Source organism: Eptesicus fuscus, chromosome 20, assembly GCF_027574615.1.
Source record: "Eptesicus fuscus isolate TK198812 chromosome 20, DD_ASM_mEF_20220401, whole genome shotgun sequence".
Taxonomy (NCBI): domain Eukaryota; kingdom Metazoa; phylum Chordata; class Mammalia; order Chiroptera; family Vespertilionidae; genus Eptesicus; species Eptesicus fuscus.
The window spans coordinates 40,817,489-40,839,319 of record NC_072492.1 but is presented as its reverse complement, the minus strand read 5'-3'; the positions used below and the strand labels follow the sequence as shown (position 1 = coordinate 40,839,319).

General features: G+C 49.0%; 2 protein-coding genes across 3 annotated transcripts; both read right to left on the bottom strand.

Moving 5' to 3' along the window:
• Nucleotides 1-679: 679 nt before the first annotated feature.
• On the bottom strand, nt 680-8,261 carry SNF8 (SNF8 subunit of ESCRT-II). 2 transcript variants are annotated; one of them, XM_008153741.3, is made up of 8 exons: nt 8,106-8,261; nt 7,724-7,774; nt 5,782-5,920; nt 4,884-4,988; nt 4,099-4,171; nt 3,267-3,408; nt 1,951-2,025; nt 680-920 (listed from the first exon to the last, which is right to left on the bottom strand). In XM_008153741.3, exons 1-8 carry the CDS (start codon nt 8,157-8,159, stop codon nt 783-785), a joined length of 777 nt encoding a protein of 258 aa, XP_008151963.1. In that variant the 5' UTR covers nt 8,160-8,261; the 3' UTR covers nt 680-782. The 2 variants fall into 2 exon arrangements, with proteins under 2 accessions (XP_008151963.1, XP_054565786.1); XM_054709811.1 differs by lacking the exon at nt 1,951-2,025.
• A 6,270-nt stretch (nt 8,262-14,531) lies between these two features.
• On the bottom strand, nt 14,532-17,503 carry GIP (gastric inhibitory polypeptide). The gene is made up of 5 exons (XM_054709425.1): nt 17,351-17,503; nt 16,765-16,772; nt 16,000-16,144; nt 15,381-15,470; nt 14,532-14,676 (listed from the first exon to the last, which is right to left on the bottom strand). The coding sequence occupies exons 1-5, from the start codon at nt 17,431-17,433 to the stop codon at nt 14,532-14,534; spliced, it is 471 nt and encodes a 156-aa protein (XP_054565400.1). The 5' UTR covers nt 17,434-17,503.
• Between the last annotated feature and the right edge of the window lie 4,328 nt (nt 17,504-21,831).

Genomic DNA, 21,831 nt, shown 5'->3' with positions numbered 1-21,831 from the left:
TGCAAAGTTAAGGATACCTATTTTTTCTTTGGAAGGTGGTAGTGAGGATTAAGAGGTGTATATAGAAATGGTCACAGGGTAGGGATTCAGTAAATTACTTCCTTTCCCACAACTAAGGCTATAAGGACCTAGTGATCAGTCCAGGAGGAAAAGCTAGTAGGGAATTTAAGAAACATTACATTCACTATTAGTCAGTTCCCCTTAAATCCCATTGTTTTCTTCCCTATAACCATTTAACATTAACCTCTATTTCCTTCACACATAGCTGAGTCTCATAACCTGGAACCTCTATAAGAGGATGCTGGAAGAGTGAATATAATTTACTAGTACGTTAGGATCTCATTTGAGATTTAAAAAAAACAAAAACATTTTATAAGGAATAAGTTTGAATTAACAGAGGCTGTAATTTATGTCTCAGGGCTACAAAGAGACTAGACTGTCTAAGCCAGGAGACAGATGGCCTTCATTCTAGGCCCAGCTCTACCATGGACTTGTCAATGACCTGCGCAAGTCATTTTACGTGCTCGCTGTTCTGTTACTCAGGTTATCCTTACTGGATAAATGAGGTTTTCTCCAATAAAGATGCAATGTGAAGGCACTTTAAAAAATAAAATAAAATAATGAGTGAAGAATATTGGGGGAAGAAAAAAACTTGGAACATATTTTTCTGTGTGTGTGGTTGTTTTTTTTTTTTTTTAAACAAAGTTGTCCAGGTTTTATTTACCCACAGGTCCTCCCTCTTCTCCCTGCCTGCTGCTGAGCCCCCTTCCACACTCCCAGAGTCAGGGGAGGGCTTCTCTGGCCTCCTCAGCTGTAATCTCCTGGGAGTAGAGGTCAGTGAAGAGAGCAGGCAGCCAGTAGTGGGCCTCCCCTGGGGCCTGCAGGTCCAGCCAGGCCAGCCCTTCCTTCAGCAGGTGTTCCTGGAGGGAAAAGGAAGAATCATTTGAGAAAGGGGAGTTCCTACAAACAAAAGTAGAGAATCCCGTCTTATTCTGGCTTCAATGGGGTTTTCAAATTAAGTCTACACGAGTGCCTTCACACATTTACACAACCAAACTGTAATGACCTGTTTGGCCTCAACCTTTGAGGTTTGAAAAATGCCACCAAGTCACTTAACCTGTGCTGCTCAGAAAAAAAAGGGTACAAACTACAGGAGTATTTGTATATGGCCTTGAGCTAATCACAGACTCCATTCCCTGAAGCAAAATGGAGATCACTATCTTTCAGTTAATTTACTGGGTAATGTGGGTAAACCTTTTTGGAGAACTTAATGCAAGTTCATTATTAGTATTTAGAATGGACTCAATTCCTACAGCTGGAAATAGGCTCGAGATGAGTTTGTTCTGCCCAATATTAAACAGATGTGTATGTTTATCTTTACAGATGTCTATGTTAACATTACAGATGAAGTTGTGTCTACAGGTTAATTGTCTGGCTAAGAAAGAAGGTATTAAAAGCCTACATTTCCATGCTACTTACTCCCTCTTCACCACATCAATCTTTCATTAGTACATGAAATTTGTATATATAAAACTATAACTATATGCAATAGTATATAATTATAGATATATATGCAATAGTATATAACTTAGATATGTAATTATCATAAGTGTTAATAATTCCTTTCACCCTGAACTGTTACTTCCAGTATAAACTCTATTAACCATCTGACCAAGTTCTACCGGTTAGGAGAGACAGGTGTTGGTGATCCTCCAGCAGCAGTGGCAGCCCAGTTTTACCCGTGTCGAGGCTAGAAGCCTGCCTTTATGTGTTCTACCTCTCAGTGCCATCTTCAGTGAAATGCCGGGGTTACTTTCAGTGTAGCAGCAGTAGCCTTCAAGGCCAGAGGCCAGCAGATCAAGGCTGCAACTCCTGTCTGTGTGGTTCCTGACCACCCACTTGCGCCCATCTGGGGCCCAACTTTTCTGGGCCATTCCAAAAGTCACATACCAGCACTTGCCGAGCTCGCTCTGTCTCCCATTTAAGACTGGCTTTGATATCACTGACAGTCACGTAGCCATTTTTCTGAAGGAAGGAGGAATGGGAATTTTTAGAACCCAGCCTTTGCCCAGGGACAACTGACTTATCCAGACAGAAGGAGGAACTGTTTGTGGGCACAGAAAGCCTAAGAGCATAGAAAAACGATGTTTAAAAAACACACAACAATGTTTAGAGGTCCCAGCAGAGAGGAGGAGGAGGAAGGGAGGGGTGACAGGTAGGTTGAGTGATTCAGTCTTAAAAAGTAGAGTCCCTGGCACTAAAATATTTTTACTTTCTCAGAGAACTCTAGTGTGACAAGGGAAGATTCAGAATGATTAAGTGATAGGAAAAAGTGGTAATAATCTAAAATATTTAAATACTAGAGGCTCAGTGCATGAAATTCGTGCACTCAGGGTGGGGGGGGGTGGGGGGGTCCCTCAGCCCAGCCTGCGCCCTCTCGCAGTCTGGGAGCCCTTGGGGGGATGTCCAACTGCCGGCTTAGGCCAACTCCCCACAGGCAGCGAGCTTTGGGGAGCGGGCCTAAGCCATAAGTCAGACATCCTTAGTGCTGCCGTGGAGACGGGAGAGCTCCTGCCACCACCACTGCGCTCACCAGCCATGAGCCCGGCTTCTGGCTGAGTGGCGCTCCCCCTGTGGGAGTGCACTGACCACCAGGGGGCAGCTCCTGTGTTGAGCATCTGCCTCCTGGTGGTCAGTGCATGTCATAGCGATTGGTCATTCCACTGTTTGGTCGATTTGCATATTAGCCTTTTATTATATAGGATTCAGCCCCTGCCCGTCTCACCCTACCTATTCTCCAATCAAGAAAAGCCCCTCCCTTATTAGTTTTGTTCTACATTACAGAATTAAGAAGACTGAACATGTCTTCCTTAAATACATGATAAGGATTTGAGGGAGGATGGCCTATGCTTAAAGCATGAGGAACGGGGGATGGCAAACAAGATTTAAAAATTTGTTTTCAAGAATCCATAACAGTTTTAGGAAGACATCCAAGAATCTGTCTACCCAAGTAAATACGTTAGTTGTCTGCATGTCTACTGCACTAGACTGTAAGCTCCTTGAGAGCAGGAACTATGTAGTACCCATTTTTATATGGCCCTTAGCCTAGCCCAGTGCTTTGCACTGTAGCTGCTCAATAAATGTCTGCTAAATAAGCACAGGTCTGAGTAGTACATCCATTAGACAGTTTCAGCAAAAAGATTTGAGTGATTGAGATCAAAGATGCTCCAGAATCCCCTCCCTAACACACACACACACATCAGTACCTCTGCCAGCTGCAACACCACAGTGTGATCCATGTTGAGCTCAGCTGGAACAGACTGAATGAGGTAAGTGCCGCTGACAGGGATGATGCCGAAGCCAGTGCCAAGTGCCTTTAGTTTCTTGATGGCCCTGATCAGGTCGTCTCTAAGGTGAGGAAGAGCTGCTGAAAGACCGTTGGCAAAGCAAACCCAGCAACAATGCAATTTCACCTCTGCCCTGGGCAGAATACCTTGACAGAAGACTCCAAAGGCTGTACAACATTTAACTACTTCAGTAAAAAGAGGGTTCAAGGGCCCCAAACTTCCCTTCAGGGAAGATGGTCAGGCTCCCCACTCAACAAACCAACTCAAATGAGAGAAAAAGAAAACCTGCACAACAATGTGTAGACCACATATTCAGCCCACATACTAACAACCTCTTTTACCTTTTCTCAAATTGGAGTCACACACAGAGGCTGGGTGAACCAGAACAATTTATACCCCATCTTCTAACCCAATCCCCTTCCCAAGCCTCTCTTGGTGCCTGCCACTCTACCTGATCTCAATCTCAAGAGTATACAAAGACCCAAGAATGTTTAAAAATATACATATATATGCATGGGGAAAAAACTTAGAAGAAAATATATCCAAATGTTTAACAGTTGTATCTCTCAGTTGAGAAATAATGAGTGGTTTTTGTGTTTTTGATCTCTCTCTGTATTTTGAGTTTTCTGATCATAATGAGGAATAAAATTATTCCTAAACTATTCTAGCCATAGAACAGTAAGGAGGAAAAATATCCATCTGCTTTTTAAAGACCTTTCTATACTCCAAGAGGTTGGAAGTTAATACCTACTGGCTGACATCCTGGGCGAATTTGCCCCTTCCTTTTAACACCTGTTGATGTAGTTCCTCCAGAGTTATCAGACCTATTGGAGAGGGGGACAGAAAGCAGAGGAAGGGTTACCTTTATAGCTAATAAAGGCAGCAGCATCTTTGAAAACTATAAATGCTCTCTTCACATCAATGCTGTCTATTTATAACCAATGATTTGTAACCGGTTTTTTAGGTTTTCTCTTTAACTTCAACACAGACCATTTAATGTGCTTATTACTAAGATGACACTGGTGACCATATTTAAGGTCACATTTTGTTTTGTTTTTAAATATGTTTTTATTGACTTTTTTTTTAGGAAGGGAGAGGGAGAAAGAAATATCAATCAGCTGCCTCCTGAACACCCCCTACTGGAGATAGAGCCTGCAACCAGGGCATGTGCCCTGACTGGGAATCGAACCAGTGACCTCTGGTGCATGGGACGATGCTCAGCCAACTGAGCAACGCGGGCCACGTCACATTTTAGAGAACACAGACGTTTAGTTGGCATTATCCTTCCCCATTTCCTACCTCCCTACTATTTTCTGCGATGACTAGGGGCTAGACCTTCCCAGCCAAAGATCTTTCAAGAACAGAGACAATCATTCAGGTAATTCCATCTGCCTACCAAGGATTCAACGGCATGAAGCAGCTAAGATGCTTCTCAAGACCTTATTGGCCTGCAGATGGCAGGACGGGAAAGGTTATTTTTCAAGGTTTATTCTCAGAGAAACCCAAAGCACAGTCCACAGAACCTACCCACCTCACCTCCATTCCGGTGCCTCAGGGCCAAGCACACTTCAATAATCTGGACGCCCAGTTCATAATAGAAGTCTCCCACACCTAGCATCTCAGACCAAAATCCTTTTCCAGCTAAAAGACAGAAAAACAAAGCCAGGTATTCATTAGTTACATTTTTTTCTTTCAAAGCTACCCTATGGGAAGTCTTCCCTGCCTAGCCTTAAGTCCTTCTGCTCCAATATTATGTAAGATCCTCAACACAATCTGACTCCTGAAACAGGCTCAGACAGTTGTAAAGGGTAGGCAATCTAAAAGGCATTTTTATTTGGCTGCTGATTCTGGCTCAAGATACTATAAAAATGAGTTTTCCTTTCCCAAAGCATGCAGTGAAACATAATGGGACATGTGGTCTAGACAAAGCTAAGAGAAATACACAAACCTAGCATTCAAAAATCTATTGAAGACAGTATTTTGAGTGAAAAATGCAAGTTACAGAGTTGTACTTAGAGCATTAATCCCATATATGTGAAAGAAATTTATAAATATGAAGGTGTCTAGAAAGATATACCTTAACAGTACTTTATCTCTGAAATTATAGGACTGAGAAGACTTCTACTTTCTCCTTTTCTTTTTTCTCCTTTGTTGATTGCATGATCACACATTATTTTAATTAAAACTAAACATTTTGTAATAAAGGGAAAAAATAGCCATAAAAAATTCCACTGTAGATCATTCAAGAGAAGAACACTGGCTCCTCAACCTGCATTCCAGCCTCTCCACCTTCCCCATCAAACTGGAAGACAAGACTTTATCTCCCTGCAGTCCCTTCTAGAAGATGCCCCTGTACCAGCTGTGATAACAAGTAGGTAGCTTCTGTCCCTTGGGAATCCTAGGAGAACATAGACGCCTACAGACAACTCCTTACAGGCCAAAGGATCCACCCCAATGGTGGCACACATATCCTGGAACTGAACCCGGAACTCAGGATTCTTCCGGATTTCTTGCTTGTGTTTGCTGGCAAATTCTTCCAGGTTGGTCTTGAACATGTCCAATTGCTTCGACATCTGTAAGATGGACAAGGGGGAGGGTAAGGTTAGCCCCCCTAGGTGAAAATCAGATGTCAAAAATAGGTCCTGGCCCAGTGGCAGTGCGAAGGCTGAAGTAAGGTATGTCCTCGGGCCTGCCATTGTGCTGTTTTCTGTTCCCTTTCTTCTGATCCCTGCCTCTCCTCCGCAGTTCTGTTGTCCGCAGAAATGAGATGCGGTAATATTTCCTTATTTCTAAAATATACATTTTTTTTCCTGTTCTAAAGTCAAGATGCAGCCGAAACCGGTTTGGCTCAGTGGATAGAGCGTCGGTCTGCGGACTGAAGGGTCCCAGGTTTGATTCCGGTCAAGGGCATGTGCCTTGGTTGCGGGCACATCCCCGGTAGGGGGTGTGCAGGAGGCAGCTGGTCGATGTTTCTCTCTCATCGATGTTTCTGGCTTTCTATCTCTCTCCCTTCCTCTCTGTGAAAAATCAATAAAATATATTTAAAAAAAAAAAAATAAAGTCAAGATGCATCTAACAATCAATGTGCATATCTAATGTGGTACTTCTTTTCCCCAGGAAAACTGTTATTAAATTGAAGATGAATCTAATGATTCATTTTGTCTTCAAAATGAGGGACTGCAGCATGCATGCAACGGGAAATCTTCAGCCACTGAACGAAAGGCTGGATAGGAGAAAAAGGAAACCTGGCATGAATTAGGTGTTGCCGTTGCGGTGGTTGTCTCATCTGAGTCATGGACCTCCTTGGGGATCAACTCCAGATAAAGAATCCCTGACTGAGGGCTGTGGCTCTTCCAGATTACATTCCAGAGTTAAATACAAATATTTGGGGGATTTTCTGACGTCCTGTTTGTATTACTCCTTCTCACAGAGCCTATCTTCTACCCCACCAAGAGTTACGTCTGGCCCAATATCTCTTCACTTGCTGCACATGAGAAACTTACATACTGTTTAGTCATCATTTCCAGTGGTTCCTACATGCCATCTCCCCATGAGAGAGAGCTTTTGAAAAGCACAACCTGTGCCTACTATCTTTCCTCAGTTCAAGGGCCGATTTCCCTGCTTAACTGCCTTCTTCTCTTCTTCACCAGTTACGGTAACTGAGTAAACTCAGGGCAGGCACAGAAAAGGGAAGTACTAGTAGTTAGAAAAGGAAACTGCAGGAGCCACACCCATCACTCATACACACTTCTGGTATGTACCTAGACATGATGATCGTGGTGATGGGTGCCACAGGGTAGGCAATATTTTCATGTTATTCTTAGGAATTTAAGTTTTTTAATATATCTTTATTGATTTCGGAGAGGAAGGATTGAGCCCAAAAACTGGGCAGATGCCTGGACCGGGAATCAAACCGTGACCTCCTGGTTCATAGGTTGAAGCTCAACCCCAGATCCACCAAAGTCGGTCTTATTCTTAGGAATTTAAAGTAAAAAACTCCAAAAGACCTAAGTCAAACAGCACTACTACTTACTACCCATGTAACCTTGGATAAATTACGTAACACCACAGGGTCCTCGATTTCACACTAGGAAGAACAGTGTTCCTTCCTGGCAGGATTTTCAGGAGGAATGAACAAGACAGTCTATGTAAAGAAAATGGACACATGCCTGGGAGGCTATGAGCATGTGATCACTCAAAGATGTTAACTATCATTATTATTAGCAAGTCACCTACAAGATCTGAGGAGGTCAGAAATCAGGACTTGCCAAATATCCTATTTCTAACTCAACCCAAACAATCTAGTTTATACCAGATGTGTCCTGCCCAGCCCTGTGAGGTCTCCCTTCCTGCCTGGAGCCTTCCAAACGACTCACCTGGGCCAGCTGGTCCTCAGCCAGGACAGTCCCTCGCTCCTTGTACTTGGCCTGTCAGACAGAGAGACCAGCATGAGTTGAGAGAGTAGGCGCTGGGGGCACCCACTCATACTGCCTCCGCTGAAAAGAAGGTCTCTCTCAACTGGTTTTTCTTAGGGAGAGGGATGAGGAAGTAGAATGGACGAAGTGGGGGAAAGGGTGGGTAGATTAGGGGATGCTGACATTCCAGTCTATCGGAAGCCAGAGAAACTCCGGTCCCGGGGACCCAAGAAGCCCGCGTCAGATCGATGGGAGGCAGTTTGAGGATACAGAGCTCTCCGCTCCGGAGACTCCAGCTTCCCGCGGACCGGAGATGGCTGCGGGCCCGCCTTCTTCCCCTCACCTCGGCAAGCTTCTTCTTGGCGATGGCGCCGGCTCCCACCCCGCGGCGGTGCATCCCGCCGTGGGCCCGCGGGCCACCCCGCAGCCGGGACCCCGGGCGTGCACTTCCCGGGACCCGCCGCCCGCTCCCCAACGCGGAAGCGCGGTCCTTACGTCATCTCCGCGCGCCGGAAGCTGCGCGCCGACTTCCTTCCGCGGGGCGCCGACAGCCCCGCGCCTGGAGCCGGGCCCTGCTCTGCCTTGGTGGCCGGGTCCGCGCAGCTGGCGGCGGCGGGGAAGGCACGGTGCCCGGATACCGGCCCAGGCCGTCTTGGTGCGGCCCTGCGCTCCTCACCCACGTGGACGTCTCGGACTCTCTCGTCTTCCCGTGACTGCCCCTGCATCCCCACCCCAGGCACCAGGCTCTCGGGCCGCCTACTTGGTTCTTGGACAACGGGGGTTCCATATAGACATAGAGCATAAACCAGAATCCAGTCTAGACTAATGGGCCTTGCCCGTGAGAGTCACACGCATTCTGCCCGGCGAAGGCCTTGCGGTTAAGAAGTTGGACTCTGGAATGAGGTTGCTGGCTCCATAGCTTGCTTCCATGACACATGGTCCAGTTCACTTCAAGCAAATTCTGTCTCTGGTGTGGCAGTTTCCACAGTTGTGGTAAATGATACCTACTCGTGAAGTGGTTGTGAGGATTAATTCAGGAAGTATATTAGCAAAGCATTTAGTACCATGCCTGGCACATCAGTTAAGTATCAGCTGTGATTGTTAGTGATTGACAATCATAAAGTTAGTCAGTAAAGAGGGGTATTGGTCACCTGTGTGTTTAGGGAACTCCGTAGGTGATTACCCCCCCCCCCCCAGGGATTATTGAGTCTAACAAAGGAGTCAGTATGGAGGATTCTTAAGTCAGTGAGTTAAAAGATGAAATTTTTGTCTTAGAAAAGGTAGTGGCGACCTATACTTAAGTCTGTTTCTGCCAAATAAACTAGCAATGATGGGGGCCAGAACTAAGATAGTGGCAATAAAGATACAATGGGACAAATTCAGGAGATAGGAAGAAGGTGAAATGATAAAACTGACAAGATGGGGCCAGAGTAGGTGGGAAAAGTCAGCAGGATGCTCAATTTTCTGGCCTGAGCACCAAGGATGGTGCCATTGGGGGTGCGGGGAGACCACAACATGAAGTTGGGGCAATAATTAAGAGTAGTTTTGAAAAGTGGATAGAGCGTCGGCCTGGGACTGAAAGGTCCCAGGTTCGATCCGGTCAAGGGCATGTACCTTGGTTGTGGGCACATCCCCAGTAGGGGTTTGCAAGAGGCAGCTGATCGATGATTCTCTATCATCGATGTTTCTAACTCTCTATCCCTCTCTCTTCTTCTCTGTAAAAAATCAATAAAATATATTTTTTAAAAAAAGAGTAGTTTTGAACATGTAGAAATTGAGGTCTTCAGGCCATCACAGGAGAGATGGCCAATTGTTATTTCTGTATGAAACTCTACAGGAAAAGTTGGGCTGGGAATCAGATCCAGGTGAAACCAAAGTGAATGATGTTATTAGAGGGGTTTCTAGTAAAAGGATAAGAGGATGGAACAGATTGGTAGCAAGATGTTTAGTTGCCGTTTGCAGCCTTAAGAGCTGATGGAGCTGTGAGTCCTGTGAGCCTGGGTCCCTGAGGGTTTCGTGGAGCAGAGTTGTTACTCCAGCCCTGGACTGCCTGCCTTTGGCTGTTTACAAGAAAGAAATAGTTTCCTATCTTGCTAAAGCCACTGTTATTTTGTGTTTTTCTGTTATTTGAAGCAGAAGACAGTCTTAACAGATGCATGGACCAAGGCTAAAACAATCACTCAGCCTTTCATAATTGTCTTTCAGATTCATTCTCCTACACATCCTCAGACACTAAGCTCAGATAGCATACGCCCCTTTAGACACAACCTTTCTCAAACACATATTTGTCCCCTTCAACAGACACTAGCTTTTTCAGACCCCACCCCCCACACACACTGGCTTCCAATATACCTCCTCGCCCCTTTCTGTGAAAAACACACTAGTCCCATACTGCTACACTGACCTCATATCCTCATTTTCCTACTACACCATTTGCTAACACAAAAACTTGGTCCTTTAGGTACCCATTGACACCATCTGGACACACCTGCTTCATTTACCACTTCTTTTTTTTTAATCCTCACCTGAGGATATTTTTTCCATTGTTTTTTTTTTTTCTTCTTAGGGAGAGTGGAGGAGATGGGGGAGGGAGGGAGGGGAGAGAGAGAGAGAGAGAGAGAGAGAGAGAGAGAAAACAAGGATGTGAGAGAAAAACATCAATGGGTTGCCTCCTGCATGTGCTGGGGATGGAGCCTGCAACCAAGACTCTAACCATTGAGAAATATCAGCCAGGTCCATTTATCACTTTTGACTCACACTGTATGACAGCTTAAGGTGCACACACTGACCCCTAACTCACACCCTTGACCTTAGATTTAACTATTCATATCCTCAAATGCACATATACATATTCACTCCTTTAGATACACACATTGACCCTTGACAAACCTCATTACCATCCTCAAGCAGATGTGCTTATTCCCTTATTTGTACACATTTGTTCTCCTTTATACTTTTAGAGAAAGGATGCTGACCAGTAATATGCTAGTAAGTGTTTAACAACCTCTCCAGGTGGGAAGGGAGGCTCTGATGTACATAGCATATGCCGATTGCTATGGTATAAATCCTCTAACCATGGCCAATTTCAAGCTATCAGTGGTTTTACAGCCTGCTCTCAAAATTCCTGACAATTTAACAATGGCTCTCAGAAGCACGTGGCTACAGGACACCATGAATACTGATTGTGACAGATGCCCTCACTTGCTTTAAGTGACTCACTGGCCTTGTGGCAAGGTGGCTAATAGCATAGGCTTTTAATTCTCTGCCTCATGGAGGCAGTGTAGTGCATGGTTAGCAGCTATTATGGTATTATCTTAAAGGGTTGTGATGAGGCTTTCAATGAGATCATCATGACTTTTTTAAATGATGTTTATAAATTTGAACAACAAAAAAATAATAAAAAACTTCAGCCCTGACCAAGTAGCTCAGTTGGTTAGAGTGTCAGCCTAGGTTGTGAGTTCGATCCCCGGTCAGGGCATATACAAGAATCAACCAATAAATGCATAAGTGGAGCAACAAAATGATTTTTCTTTTTTTTTTTTAAAAATATATTTTATTGATTTTTTTACAGAGAGGAAGGGAGGGGGATAGAGAGTTAGAAACATCAATCAACTGCCTCCTGCACACCCCCTACTGGGGATGTGCCCGAAACCAAGGTATAGGCCCTTGACTGGAATAAAACCTGGGACCCTTCAGTCCGCAGGCCAACGCTCTATCCAGTGAGCCAAACCTGTTAGGGCTCTGCTCAACAAAATGATTTTTATCTCTCTCCCTCCCTCTTTTCCTCTCTCTCTAAAATAAGTAAATAAATATATTTTTAAAAGAATAAAAAAAAAACTTAAAAATTTGAAAAAATGTTTATAGGAGACTGAGCACAATGCCTGCCCCATACCAAGAACATTGCATAAAATATTTTTAAATAAACCTTTCTGATTTAGTGATTTCAAGAGACACCCAAGAATTCAGAAATCTAGATCCAAACTTCTCCCCAAGACAATCAGTACTATCATGGAGAATCACTAAAATAAATTCTCTGAACAAAGGCATGCTCTAAATTGTGTGGTACACATTCTTGGGACCTCAGGAGTTTATAGAGGAGAGGAAACCAAATATGGGAGAGATGGCAAACTGGCAGTGCTCAGGCCAATTCAGCTCTCAAAAGAGTGTTGTTTGGCACCAGAAAGATTTTAGGCGAACATGTCTCTTCCATTTTCCCAGTCCCCATCCTTCCTGTTGTCTTACACCCTCCTCACTTTGCTCATTTATGTTACTGGCCCAGACCTTTAGCCATCCAGCTTGCCACTCCCTGATTTACACTAATACCCTTTTAAACTAAGGCTTAGGTGTGTAGGTAATAATAACAAAAGTTAACTTTTTTTTTTTAAGTTAACTTTTATTGACCACTTACTTTGTGCCAGGCATGATCTTAATACTTACTTTAACCCTATTGGGTGGATACTTTTTCATCTTTTTTACAGACAGGAAACTGAGTTTAAGAGAGAGAAACTAACTTGCTAACTCACAAAGCTAGTAGGTGCTTTGAATCTAGGTGTGTTTGACTCTAGTAGTCTACTAGACTATGACTAGATCAAGGAGGACATTCCAGGAAAAGGTGACCCAAGCTAGGGAGAGAAGGTATATCATATCTGTGGATGCAGGGCATTGGAGAAGGCAGCAAGCTGAGGTGGGGAAAGCTCTGAACATGGGAGATAAAGGTATTGACTTTTGGGTAAATTGAGTTTGCCCACTTCGCTCCCCCCACCGTTCCCCCCACCACCACCCTAGTATAAACCTGGAATCCTGCAAAAGCCTCTTTACTGGTCTTCCTCTTCCCCTTTCATCCCTATTCATCTCAATATACTAATAATTCTTTTTTTTTAATGTATTTTTATTGATTTCAGAGAGAAGGGAGAGGGAGAGAGGAGAGAAACATCAATGATGAGAAAGAATCATTGATTGGCTGCCTCCTGCACGCCCCCCACTGGGGACAGAGCCCACAACCAGGGCATGTGCCCTTGACCAGAATTGAACCTGGGACCCTTCAGTCCGCAGACCGACGCTGTATCCACTGAGCCAAACCAGCTAGGGCTATACTAGTAATTCTTACTTTCATCAGTGTGATCGTTTTGGAAGGCAAATAGATCCTCTGTGACTTGACCCTGTTTAAAATCCCTCTCGGACCTATCCTTGCACTGAGGATAAAATCCAAAAGCTCTAACATGGTCTTTCAGGCCCTGCCTCCGCCCACCTGTCCAGACCTGCTTGTCCTCTTCTTCCCATTGCCCATGTTGCTGAAATAATAACTCTGGTTAATGTGAAGGCTCCACTCATCCTTGGTCTGGCCATTTTTATCCTCCAAATCTTATTTGCTTAAATGTCATTTTCTCCAAGAGGCCCTCCTGACTCCACCTAGATAAAGTTTCTCTGTCCTCTCTCATAACAACCTCATCTTTGCAGAACTTAGCATGCTACGTGATTGTTGTGTTTGTGTGTTTACAGATTAAGGTCTGTCTTCATCACTAGTGTGTAAACCCCTCACAGGGACAAGGATTGTATTGGTTTCCCTCATTGCTCTGTACGCTTGTTGAGCACAACCCTGCTTATGTTAAGTTTCCAATAAGTGTTTACAGAATAAATAGATGAATTAACAGGTGGGTCAGAGCCATATCTCCTTTTTCTTGGGTGGTACACGGCACACAAATGTGCTCAGTACACATCTGAATATATTTTGACAATGGGCACAAAGATTTATTTCAGCTTGAACTTTATTGGTTTGGCTTGTCGAGGGTACCCAGGAGCTGAGTCAGTGAAGGGCAGAGTCCAGTCCTGAGCTGGGTTTAGTCAGAGTCACTGAATCCTGTGGAGAGTAGAGAGGGGAGGGGACGGAGGGTGGTTATCAGCTTGGAATCAGCAAAGTAAATTTATCCTGGCACCCAGCCATAGTTCTACTGCTCCTACCTCCAAAGTACCTTTTTATTGATAAATAATCAAAATGATTCAAAAAGCACGGAGCCTGTTACCCACCTTCCTACGGAGATTTTCTCATACCCTCTTCTCTATTGTTGTGGTCAGATTCCTCTCAACCTTCTTATCCTCCTACAGGGAGTCCTCCCGCATTTGTGCCCTCAGTCCTCCCCTAGCTCCCCAGCACGGAAGTCTAAATCAGCGGTCGCCAACCGGTGGTCAGTGGCCCACGAGGTCCGAAAGGTTGGCGACCGCTGGTCTACATGCCTTTTGGTTTCTGTGCCCGGGTGTCTGCACTTGGAATGAGTGTCCTGTCTCACCCTTTAGGTGGATGGGTCTCTCCATGGTGTTCAGCTGTCCCTTTCTTCTAGGGCATAATAGGTTGAAGGCCTCCCTAATAGTGATATGGATCCAAGGACCACTGAGACCAGCAGCAGCTACGGGGAAGGGCATCATGCCTCCAACTATAGGGGCTCCATCACACAGGTACAGAGGTGGAGCTGAGAATAGGATGGGCAGGTCAGCTGGGGTGGGCAGGGGAAGGGGAGAGAGCATCTCACTTGGAGGAGGTTGAGAAAGAAGGGCAAGCAGTAATAATAGCTGCCACCATTACTGAACTCTTACTATCTACAGAGGTTGCTCTCAGCTTTTTCCTTACGTTATCTTATTTAAAACCCACAGCAGCCCCATGAAGTGGTTTAAATAGTGCCGATTTTCATGAAAACAACGAAGTTCAGAGAGCCTGAGGTTTGGCCAGCGTAAGTTGGGATGAAGATTTGACTGTGTCAGACCCCAATACTCAAGCTTATAACCACGACACAAGACTCCCAAAGCTTCCCATCTGCCACCTGCGCCTGCAGAGCTCCGTCTGATCCACCATCCAGGCCAGCAGCTCTTGAATCAGTAAGTCCTTTGGCAGATCTTCATCGCTGGGCTTCGTGGGTAGGGAGCTGCAAAGGAGAAAGCCTCAGGCCGGCTGCTTTAGCCCGGGCCCCACCCAGAGAGAGTAAATACGGGACTGGGACTCCGAGGGAGGGGGTGGGGGAGGGAGTCAACACAGCTGCCTCTGGGTTACCTCAGCTTTTAAGACGCCAACCCTATCTGCCTGCCAATCTTCAATACAGGCAAAGCCAAACAGAATTCTGGTGGGAGACATCCCACCCTCCACCTCTACAAGTATCCCAGAATGCAGTCCGAACCCCCAAGAGATTATTTGGGGGACATTCGCTCTTCATAGTGATCTGTGCCATAGACTCCTCAACTTCCTCAGAGGGGGGTAACTGACTTTAGGGGACTGGCCGTGGGACAGGATGGTCCCAGTTTCACAAATGTCCTTCCTGGTGTGTGGCAGGGAGAAGTGGGGAAGCCGGTTCCTGAGGTCTCTTTCGCTGCCCCTCTACTACACACTAAATCATCGATCTTAGAAACCCAGGCCCCCAAACCCCTCCCAGGCACCCCGCCCCCATTCCGCCCAGGCTTCTCCCTTAAGCTCAGGCTGACCTCCGAGAGTTCAGCGAAGACCCCTCTTTGAACTCCGAGTGGAAGGGGCTGCTTATCTGGGGCCTGGCCCTGCTCTGGAGTCTGGGAGAGGGAACAATGAGGTGGGGGTGGGTCAGGAGGCCCCACACCCTCCTTCCCCTGTGGGCTGACTCACCCCTGCTGCTCCCTGGCCTCCTTCTTCCTGTTAGATTGATGGGCCAGCTCTAGGGCCTGGGCCTCCCTTTGAGTGATGTTGTGTTTCCAGCTGGTAAGATAAGGATTACGGAGTGGGTGGCAGAACAGAGGGTACCCCTTTCTTCCCTCAACCTCCTCACCGCTTGTCTTCAGCTGCTGGTGAACAGCTTTCCAGAATCTACCATGCCGACCAAACAGCGAGGGCAGGGAGAGATTTGGCAAAGAGAAGGAAGTAGGACGAGGGCAGTTCATTCTATTTCCAGAGTCTGAAGAGGCCACCACCAAAAAGTCATTGGCAGCAGCTCAGCTTCCCCTGCCTTCACCCCCAGCCTCCTGGGAATCCTCGGTGAGCCCCACACATCTTCACCGACCCTTCCCCTTAGGAGAAAAGGATTGGGAAGTTGCCCTGGTCCTGCCCCCACACTGGACCGCTGCCCAAAGCAGGGCCGCCACGCGGTCCAGCTCCCTATCGTCGCCTAAGTGAAAGGCGCCACCTGGAGTTGTGCACCGCAGGGCCCTGTGGGCCGCGATGGCGCCTGGTCTGAAGGCAGGAAGGGAGCGGGAGGCTGGGGACAGGAGGGGCTTGCGCGATGACTCACTCATTCTTCTTCCCCTTCTGTGCCAGCAGCCAGTCCACAAAGTCTTGTTGGCGGATCATGTCCATGGCGATACTGTAGTCACTGATGAAAGTCCCCTCGGCATACCTGCGGCCTCGAGGTGTAGAGCCTCTGACCTTCGAGTGGACTCTGGGGGGCAGGGAGGGGAGAGGGAAACCAGGGTGCCGTGAAGGGGCAGGGTTGAGGGGGTTCACCATCCCGGCGTACATGACTGTCGCTGACAGGAGGCCACATTGTGAAAATGAACCAGCCCGTTCCTTGGGGGTCCATTTTTGTGGAGACACCCTCTTGGCTCTGTGGTGAGCCCCTGGGACTTTATTTTCAGCCAAAAGGCCCACTTCCTGCATCGTTAGTGTGTGTGGCTCTGGCTTCTGGGCGGAGAGGGATCAGAGGGGCCCCTGACCCCAAAGGACTGGCTCCCAGTGCCTTCCTTTACTCCTCTCACCTGGCCACACCTGGTTCAGGTCTTTGGTTCCCAGTCACTACTGACAATAGTGAGCCCCTATGCATGCGGCAGGGCCTCTAACAGCCCTTTAATACGTACCCTCATTCAACCCTCACAACACCCCGAGGAGGCAGACACTAGCCATACCCCCTTTTTTGTGAATGAGGAAACCAGGGAGCAGAGAGATTAATTTAGCGCACAGCATAGGTGGCAGATCCAGGGTTCACCCCCAGGCAGTCTGGGCCCAGGTCTATGTTCTTAACTTCTGCGTGACGTTGCCTCTCCTTGTACATGTCTCTGACAGCCGTGCCTCAGATTTACATCACTGAACGTACATGAGCCTGTAGCTGTCCTTGCGTCCAAGAATGCCCAAGACTTTACTCGGCTAGGTCTCTCTTGGTCCCCAAAACACAGAGCCCCCTGCTGTGCTCATTCCTAGTACTTGCTGCTTTTCCTCACAGAACTCATGAGAGTTTGCAGCTCGCCTTGGTGATTCTTTGTTTTCCCCTTGGCCCTGTATGCGCCATGAGGGCAGGAGGGCTTTGTGGACCACTCTTCACGTATATCTCCTGCACTTGTACACAGGGCAGGGGGTGGGGGTGGGGGTCCTTTATCAAGTTAGATGATCCAAGGCTCTCCTGAATGAATGGTTAGGGAGGTGTGGTCAGATGCTTAGCCACTGAGAAGGCCTTCCAGAGGCCTAACCAGTAGCTCATGAGAAATACTCTCTGCTTCTGGCCTCACTCTGCTCTCAGACTGCTGGCAGATTTTCCCCTGGAGCTTCTTTCCTCTTGGCCCAGGATTCCTTCCTTTCTCACGCCTCCAAGACCAGAGCCCTGTCCTCCCCAGCCCCCTCCTCAGCAGCGGGCCCCTCCCTCCTCTCCGCACCTGGAAGGACTCTCTTCCTTGTCTCCTAGCACCACGGCCAGGAGCAGGGACACCAGCAGCAGAGAGATCTTCATGGCCACCATCTTCCAAGGTTATTCCTGAGCTAAGAGAGAGCAGGAGCAGGATGAGGGGGAAGCACTGTGTGAGGGAGCAGTCAGCATGCCTCAGAGCCGTGGGGGTTCTGAAAGCTGGGGGGCACTAGTCCTGTGGTTTGGAGTTTTTCTAAGAGGCTGGAGCAGGATCTTAGGGAGGGTGGGGCGTGCTGGGCAATACAGCTAGTAACTAGAAGGAACAAGGAATCTGGCCAAGAGGTGAGCCTTCTTTTTGTTTTGTGTTTAAGTGGAGGCTGAGGGGCGGGAGGGGGGGAGGGAGGAGGGTAAGGAGTGGGGGGTGCTCCAGGCAAGGAGGAAGCAGTGGGACCTGTGTGCCTGGACAGCCCCCCTTCCCGGCTCAGTGGCTAGACATCATAGGCATGTGGTTTGGCAGGATTCTCCCCTCAGAGCCCTCCAGAGTTCATACCAGCCAGCCTCCCAGCTCTCAGACTGGCTTGTCACCTAAATCATCACAGCCCCTCTTGCCCGAAGTGAAAACCACGCGAGGAACCATCCCCTTCTGCCTTCTCAGACTTCACTCTCTCCACCCAGGGAAGTTCTTTCTGAGGTCTGACCCCTCTACCCAGGGCTGGCCCCCCGCTTCGTCCGGGGTGTGGTGGTGGTCGGGGCCGGGGGCGGGGGGTCTTCAGTACAGGAAGAACAGTAAGTAACCTTCCTCCCAGGCCCTAAAAACCAAAGCTAGGCTAGACATGTGCGGGCGGCAAGACCTCGTCTTCCTGCCTTCGTCACCTGGGGCTTGAAGGAGCCATCAGAGCCACTGTCTTATTTCTTATGGAGAGGAAAAGAAAGGGGGGGCCAGGGCGCTGAGCTCCTCGGGGTCCCAGGCCCACCTCCCTCCAGAGTCCCTGTCCCAGCTGCCCTCTTACCGGTTGTCCTTTCCAGGGCTCCCCGAAGGGCAGGGTGCGTCTCTTCCCCTCACTTCTGGCCCTGCGGAGCCTGCTCAGTGACTTCTGCCTGCCGTGCCTCCTTTATATCCAGGCACCGCAGACCCTCTGATTAGCCTAAAAGCATCTTATCTCAAGAAATTAAGCCCACAGCTCCTGCCACATTAAGTCCATTTTACACGTAATAAAGTTTCCCTTTCCACCTGAACTGTGCTAATTGGTGATTAACATTTGGGTATATCCAGCCGCTGTCTGGAGCCTGCCCACGGGTAGGGTGCCTTAAGTGCCCCCTTTATACTTCCCCCTCCCTTTTGGGCCCAGGGCCCAGTATTCTTCTACTCCCCCGCCCCCCCGCCCCCCATTTCTTTTGCTGGTGTCCTCAGTTAGAAAGGATGCCCTCAGGGAGGGCAGACTTGGGGAGGGTGGCAGTAGCTGGGGAAGGAAGACACTCTCAGAGGCAATAGGCTGCTTCTGGGTGGGAAAGGGTGGGGGTGCAGCCATTTGAACCCCAGCTCTGGCTAGTGGCCTACAGCATTGGCAACGTGGCAGTGTCCCCATTGCGATATGTAGGAGGGTGCCCCAGCTGGCTGGGGAAAGACTGGGAAATCAGGGCCGTGGGCGGAGGGGATGGGAAGGATGGAGGTTCCCTGGTGGTAGCTGGGGGAGCTGAGACCTTACACTCAGGCTGGCTTTCTTCTTAGGGCAGGGAGAGGAGAGAAAGGAGGCCCATTTACCCCGTGGGAACTCAGAGGGAGAGGGAGCGGCCTCAACCCTATTACCCATAAAGATGGATAGTCTCCTGTTTAAGAGAAGCCTGTGGCCCTGCCTCTGCCGTCAGACTAGGGACCCTGAGGCCACGCGGAGCCGATCAGTCAGACGGGAGGGCTCCAGCCTGGGGCTGGTCTCCCTGACCAGACAGGGGCTCTCTGAGCGCAGGGCTGTGAACCAGGGGCTGCACCTTCTCCATCCTCCAGCGGCATCCTGAGGCGGAGGGCTGGGTCCGCCCCTCAGACGGGAGACTCACTGGGGTGCTCCCTTGGCCTCTCTCCAAGTACTTGGTGCGTGGCTCTGTCCAAAGGGCTCCCAGCCTAGCAAGCCCGGAACGCAGACTGCATTTTGGGTAGGGCCCCAAGGCCTCCTTTCCTGGCTCTCCCTTCCCCACTGGCCGGGGGTCCTGTAAGCCGCAACCACGGAGCCCAGGCTCTGCCTGTTAGCTCCGGGGCCTAGTAAAGGCCGCTTTCTTTCCAGGTGAACGCCCCTGCCTGGGGCAGCTTCAGCCTGAGGTTAAGTGCTTGTGTGGGATGAGAGGTAACGGGGCCAGGAGGGCCACTCACCTCTGCTTCCTAGAAACCTTGCCCGCCCACCACCCATTTCTCACCACCCAGACAAACTTCTCTCTGGGCAAGCTCTCCAAACCCCATCTCCCAGCTACCAAGGGGCAGAGCTTAGACATCCATTCCCACTCAGCCTCCAAAGGTTATGTGGGGGCTGCTTGTGATCCTGCTTCCTGTTGAACAACACACTCACTGGGTTTGTGTCGAGACCCCGGAGGCAGAGGATGGGCATCACTTCCTGGTTTGATGCCAAACCAGAGTCAGGAAGGTTCTATGATGGGTCCTGGCAGCCCTGAGCCCCGGCTCGTTTTCTGTGGATTTTTTTTTGGGGGGGTCAGCTGCTCAGGCCAGTTGTGCTTTTTTTGAAAAAAAAAAAAAAATCTCACCCAAGGATATGTTTTTTATTGATTTTAGAGAGAGAGAAGAAAGGAGAGGGGAGAGAGAGAGAAACATCAATGTGAGAGAGAAGCATCGACTGGTTGCCTCCCATATGGGTCCCAACTCGGGGATTGAACCCACAACCCTTCGGTGCAGGAAATGACGCTCCATCCGACAGAGCCACACTGACCAGGGCCCAGTTGTGCTTTAAGTCCCCACCTCCCCCCTCTTGGAGGAGACCTTTCTGCAGCCCCCCCCCCCCCCATTTCCTTTGATCTCTGGCTCTCATGCCATGCAGTGCAGTGGACAGACTAGGGAGAATGTGGCCTGGGCCCGTGCGGGGAGAGGGATGTGGGGAGGACCTGTGGAGGAGATCAGAGAAAATGCCAAACTCCCAGGGGAGCTCCCCCACCCCCAGGGCATATCGGGAGGCCAGGGAATGGCAAAGAACGGCCTTGAGAAGTTTCTGGGATGAAAAGGGCCTTCTGGACTTGATCAAATTCGTTCAATCAACCCCACTGGCAACTTGGCCAGCCCATTCATGCCCCAGTGAGAGGCGTGCCCCGTGCCCCGGTGTGCAGGATTCAGTGCGGCGCGGGCGGGGTGGGGAGGGGAAGCTCAGGAGGTGGCAGAGCCCCGGTCTATTTCCAGGATGTGAGGGGTCAGAGAGGACACGGGGTGGGGAGGCAGGAGGATTCCCTCCAACCAGCCCAAAGCCCAGATACGAAGGCTGATGGCCCAGACAGTTAGAGCGAGTTGGGGGTGGGGGTGGGGCTGTCCGAGGAGTTCCCGGAGTCAGGAACGTGTACAGGAAGGGGTGATGGCAGGACTGTTGCAAGAGAACCCAGGGTCCTGCTTCTCATACCCTCTGGCTTCGTAGTTGAAGCCCCAGGAATGAGAACTGGAACAGCAGGAGAGCCCTTGGGGTTTACGGACTCCTCCAGCTCCAGGTGGTGAGTCACTGCCCCCACCCCCACCCCCACCCCCACCCCGGCCGGCTGGACCACCGCAGACATTCCAGGGCCCCCCTGCAGCCAGGCCGGGCTGACTCACACACTGGCCACAGCCTCCTGCGTGGACTCTGCTTTTGAAGTCCAGTTGGTCTTCAGGCTCACTGACTGACTCAGAAGGCAGGCATCCTCCTCTGATCTCTCTTGAAACAGGTGGCAGAGTTGTTCTCTCCTTCAGAGGGACAAGAGGTGACAGGAACCCTCGCAAACTTTGTCAGGTCATCTGGTCTATCCTGATTCTTAGAGGGACGACCGGCAGCTTTCCTCCCCAGTGGCATCACAAACCGCCACGGTCCCAGACATTTTTGCCCGCACCAGCCTCAGTGCTGCTCAGGTAAAGATCCTTCCCAGAAGGATCTTCAAGAAAGAGCATACCACCCACAGCTTCTCCGGACCATCGGCTACCAGGGATCCGTTTGGAAGTCCCCTCTCGGCTCTAACTCCAGCCCCGCTTGCTGTTTTCAAAGGCTATTTTGTTTGCTTTTGTTTGTCAAGAAAAGAGCTCAGCTGTTAGTCGTTGCAGCCTAATCCCTGGGAGGAGAGCCCCCGTGAAGAGTTAGAACCGGAGGGGTGGCCAAAAGGTTCTTACTTGACTTGCTGGGAGGGAGAGAATTGGTGATGCATTTAGGATAAAAGACCAAAGGGCTGGGACTCCCAGAGCGAGCAGCATTCCTGAGCCCTCTCAGTCCAGGGTGGGGGGAGGAGGGAGCACATCTCACAGAAAGGGAGAGGGTGGTGAAAGGGAGGGCTTAGCCTTCCTTT